Source organism: Gopherus flavomarginatus, chromosome 11 (genome assembly GCF_025201925.1).
Source record: "Gopherus flavomarginatus isolate rGopFla2 chromosome 11, rGopFla2.mat.asm, whole genome shotgun sequence".
Lineage (NCBI taxonomy): Eukaryota > Metazoa > Chordata > Testudines > Testudinidae > Gopherus > Gopherus flavomarginatus.
Window position 1 is genome coordinate 18,614,618 of NC_066627.1, and position 5,350 is coordinate 18,619,967.

Here is a 5,350-nt window from a genome sequence, read left to right on the forward strand (position 1 = left end):
TGGGGAAAAGAGTGAGAGTGCATGTGACACCAAGCAGAGCAAAGAGATAGTGGCACGCAGATCCTGACCCGCATAACCAGGCACCATCAAGGGGGAGGTTGTCTCTTCCAGTTGAGGATTAAAGGTAAATCTGGTCATTCCTGAGTGAAATTATGTGGGTTTTAGGCAGGAGAAGCTGTTATGCTGGAAAGAAGAGCAGCCTGAAGTGTCTTGCAGGAACACAGTGTGTTTGTGCATTTTCCAATGGGGAAGGGATCGCTCAGTGGTTTGAGCATTGGCCTGCTAAACCCAGCATTGTGAGTTCAGTCCTTGAGAGGGCCACTGAGGGATCTGGGGCAAAATCAGTACTTGGTCCTGTTAGTGAAGGCAGGGGGCTGGACTCAATGACCTTTGAGGGACCCTTCCAGTTGTATGAGATAAGTATATCTCCATATATTTTATTTATTTTACCACTCTCATTCCTCGTTCTCCCCTGGATATCTCATCACTTCTCCTAATATTGCTGAACTGAGACATGACAGAGAGTGTCTGTGAGTATTGCAGCACAGAATCCACCTGCAATTCTCTCCCTGCACCCACCCATCCTGCTGCCCCAAAGGACTCAAATACATGAGCTGGGTAACAGGGTGCAGCTGGGGGTGGAATGTTTGCTAGGGAGTCACGGAGGGGACGAGAATGAGAGGGATCTATGGAGTCTGTTAGGGTGTTCTCTTTGTGCATAGGGCAGAATCATCTCCCCATCTGTGCTGTTGGTCAGTGTCACTGCCTAGTCCCAGGCACTAACATGATGCCATTACATTTGTGACCCTCTCTGGGGAAGCTTGGCTCTGTGACCTTCACCACCATCACAGCAAGTTTAGGGGTCATATTATACAAGCAATTCTACCCGACCTCCCCATGTTATGCCATTACACTAGAGGCTAATGAGATCCTGAGATGTACAAACAGGGGAGTGATGAGTACGGAGGTGATGTCACCTCTACTGGGCATTGGTGAGACCATCTGCATCCAGTCTTGTTGGATGTCTACTATTTTAAAAGGACATTGAAAAATTGGAGAGGGGACAGAAAAGAGGCACAGAAATGTGAGGGCGAGGGCTGGAGAAAATGCTTTAGAATGTTATTTAAAGGGCTAAAATTATTAAATTGCTTAGAAAAAAGATTGAAAGTTGACTTGATTATGATGTGTAGGTACTGACATGGAAGAAAATACCAAGGAATTAAGAGCTATTTAATCTATCTGTGAAAGGCATAATAAGAACTATTGTCTGGCAGCTGAAGCTAGACAAACTCAATTCAGAAATAAAGCAAAAATGTTTGACAGTGAGGGAGATATTAGAACAAAGTAACAAGGGAAGTGGTGAATTCTCTACCTCTTGATGTCTTCAAAATCAAGACTGGCTGCCTATCTGGAGGATTTGCTCTCACGGTCTTGAGTAGGCTGTCCTTTCTGGAAATCTCCTCCTGTCCCCTGAGAGCAACCCTTTCAAGAGACAGGCCCAAGCTTCCCCTTAACATAGGCTGGATCCTGCAGTCCAAGCACTTCCCAATTCTCTTTAGTGCCAGCCATGCTATTCTGCTATAGTTTAACCTGCTATAGATTTTTCCCTGAGTCTCTGACAGAATGAGTTTGCAGTGACACAGGAAAATCTTCAATACAAACTGGTATGTATTTGCCCAAGGGGACACAGCTTTTAGGAAAATGGGTTAAAAGAACAGACTTCTTATCTTATCTAAGCTTAACTCCTATACCCGTAGCTCAAGTTCTTCCAGATCCCACTTCTGAGTCTCATGGACACTTGCATCCCCATAGACCGTCTCTACGTCTCATAGTGAACCCTTACCGGCTAGTGTCTTTGATTTCTCACTTCCCAGCCTTGGTAAAACAACTGTATAATGTTGCTGGCAAGTAACCTGGCTGTTGTGTGTAACTGTTTGCTGGGATGATGCTTATCTGGGTAGTGGTTTTGCCTTTCCTATCTTGGTTTCTCCAACTCCTTTTGATCTCATACCATAACGAGCAATCCACTGTAAACTAACAGAGAGCTATGCACAATATTAATATACAGTAATGCAGATATTCCCCAATTTGATATATATGCTTTTGTTAGCCAACATATATGTTAAACATATTATTTACACCATGTTCATACGTATTAAGTCCTCTGGATGAATATCATATACAGTATATGACTATCTGTCAGTTATGCCTGTTAATTATATTTTTTTCTCCACACATTTTTCTTCACCCATGTCAAGTATCCTACAATTCTGTGCAAAACTGAAGTCAGCTTTGGCGTTAGAAAATCAGAAGCCTGTCAAAGACAAGATATGTAAATTGTGTGACGTAATACAGGCTGGGATGTATTTCAATGGCCAATTGGTTTGGAATGAAGTCTCCAAAATAGAGACAAGAAAAGTACAAAACAAATGTACAAGTTCAGGAACTGTTACAAACTGGTATTTTAATGATATACAAAGAGTTTTTCACATGTAAAATCATTCTATAAATACAACTCTCTTAAATATGTATCTCTGCAGCACAGCTTCTATGTAAGGAGAACATGCTTCAGTGTACCAGAGGGGTAGCCATGTTAGTCTGGATCTGTAAAAGCAGCAAAGAGTCCTGTGGCACCTTATAGACTAACAGACGTTTTGGAGCATGAGCTTTCGTGGGTGAATACCCACTTCGTTGGATGCATGACAGATGCTGCAGTGTAAGAATTGTTTCTTAAAAAGAGAGTATGTATGTCTTCTTTTCATATTGTACTGTTTTGTCTTTGGTTATTTTCTCTCTTGAACATTTTTAATAATGAACCACAAGCATAGTCAATCAACAACTACACCTTTTAGTCAATACTTTGCTCAACCAAAAGATATTGGGCTCAATGCAGGAGTAACTGCGGAAGTGCTGTGGCATACAGGAGAATAAGCTACATAATCGCAATTATTTTATCTAAAAAACATGATGTGAATCAAATAGGAATTAATTCATGCAAGTCCTATGACTTTCAATATGTAGGATTGGAAGGATTAGATTTTTAATGGTAAATGTCAGTGAGCATCAATTTCACAATACACAAACATCCTGATGAAACTATGTTTCCATAGATAATAATTGAAAATTTACACTTAGGCAAGGTTTAAAAAAAAAGAATCTCCTTGAGAAATTCTTAGAGTTTCATTTAAGGATAATTAATTTGTATATTTAGACAGAATGTTGGTAATTTGTGTTTAATGGCTATTAATCTTCAACTTTTTGTATCTCAGCTTCTATTATCATTAAATAATTATTGTCTGACCCACATTTTGTCTGATCCCTGAACAATTTCCTGCAACTGTGAAAATTTAAATCAATAAAAGTTGAAAAAAATAAACCTTGATATTATCCATGGAAATTGCTTATTAAAAAAATGTGCCAAGCCTAAATATATATCCCTGTCTCAACTTAAAAACTAGCCACCCCTGAATGAAAAACGTTGGAGGAAGAAGACTGACAAATTAACAGTATACCTGCCCATTTCTGCAGGCAGCTAAGTAATCTCTATTCCAAAACTTTGTGTAAAGTCTCGTACCAAAGCAATTACTTGGCTCTGTGAGATCATGTAAATTATACTCTCTGTTTGAACTTTGAACTTTCCTAGAATCAAATAGATGGAAAACTACCAAGTCCAGTTGCACAGCAAACTCTTCCGATGTTCATTATTTTATGTCTCTTGTTAGAAAATGTCATTGAGAATGGAGAAAGAGGGAATCAACATTCAGCTTATGGCTCCAGGAAAAGGAGGAAATCAAACATCTATCACAGAATTCATCCTCCTGGGATTCGGCAACCTCTTGGAGCTGCAAATTCTTCTCTTCATACCATTTTTAGTGATCTACATTGTAACCATGGCCGGGAACATCCTCATTACTGCTCTAGTTGTGGCTGACCAGCACTTTCACACTCCCATGTACTTCTTCCTGGGGAACTTGTCCTGCTTGGAGATCTGCTACACCTCCATCATCCTGCCCAGGATTCTGGCCAGTCTCCTGACTGGGAACAGAACCATTTCTGTTATAGGCTGCATTCTACAATATTATTTCTTTGGTTGTCTTGCAGCTTCAGAATGTTACCTCCTAGCAGTAATGTCCTATGACCGGTATTTAGCGATATGCAAACCACTACACTACACTGTTCTTATGAATGGTAGAATCTGCCTTCAGTTAGCAGCTGTCTCCTGGATGAGTGGATTTATGGCAAATACCATAGTTGTAGGTTTAATGTCACAGTTACATTTCTGTGGCCCCAATGAAATTAACCATTTCCTTTGCGATTTCACCCCAGTGATTAAACTCTCCTGCAATGACACCAGCCTGATCATACTTGTGACCTTTATACTCTGTTCCATATTCACCCTGCCCCCATTTCTATTAACCCTGACATCCTATGTTTTTATCATCTCCACCATTCTGAGAATCCCATCCACCACCGGGAGGAGAAAAGCATTTTCCACCTGCTCCTCTCATCTTATCATGGTGACAATATACTATGGGACCCTATTTATTGTCTATATGTTACCAGATACTGACACACATCGAGACCTCAACAAATTCTTCTCTCTCTTCTACACAGTCCTAACTCCCCTGGCCAATCCTCTCATCTACAGCCTGAGAAACAGAGACGTTAAGGAAACTCTGAGAAAAGTCATCAGAAAATGTATGTTGCTCACTGAAAATCAGAAGGAGTAACTGATATGAGAATGAATCAATACGGTAGAACTAGCAAAGCAGTTAACATCTAAGTGGCCAATAGCTCACGGCAATGTGAGTTTTCTTGGGAAACCTGGGTACATGTGAATTTTGGGATGGCTGCCTTCCTAGTTGATTTGAGCTGACACTTACTACTGCCCCAACTGGAATCATAGCTCTCCTGTACTCTGAATTCCATGCACTGGAATTCAAGGTTTTGGTTATGAGTTTCATGTGTTTCTTTGCTCTGACTGAGTTGAGAAAACTGCATTGTACACAGCACTGCCCTTGGACTCCAATGGGTGGTATTAGGTTGTTAAAATATTTTGTCTCTTACCTTGGTACCGGGGCATCGTATTGAATTTTATAGTTGGGTAGATTTCATCAGCCTTCATGAATTTGCTTTTTACCTGTGTTATCTTGCAATGATCAGAAGGTTCATAATATCCAAAATGGATTCCTGCATTTTGAAATAAAATAATGAATCAACACGAATTATTTCTGGTGAAACTGCTCTTTATCCTCAATATCATTTCAATGTCAGGTGAAAAAATAATTAATACATGTGGAGAAACTTCTATTTAATTCTGCATTTGAAAATTGACAAAATCTTTCAAAAC

At 40.0% G+C, this 5,350-nt stretch overlaps 1 protein-coding gene across 1 annotated transcript; it reads left to right on the forward strand.

Annotated features, from left to right (window-relative positions):
- Positions 1-3,767: 3,767 nt before the first annotated feature.
- LOC127030932 (olfactory receptor 2AP1-like) lies at positions 3,768-4,730 on the forward strand. Its single transcript, XM_050917622.1, has one exon. The coding sequence runs from the start codon at positions 3,768-3,770 to the stop codon at positions 4,728-4,730; it is 963 nt and encodes a 320-aa protein (XP_050773579.1).
- Positions 4,731-5,350: the final 620 nt, after the last annotated feature.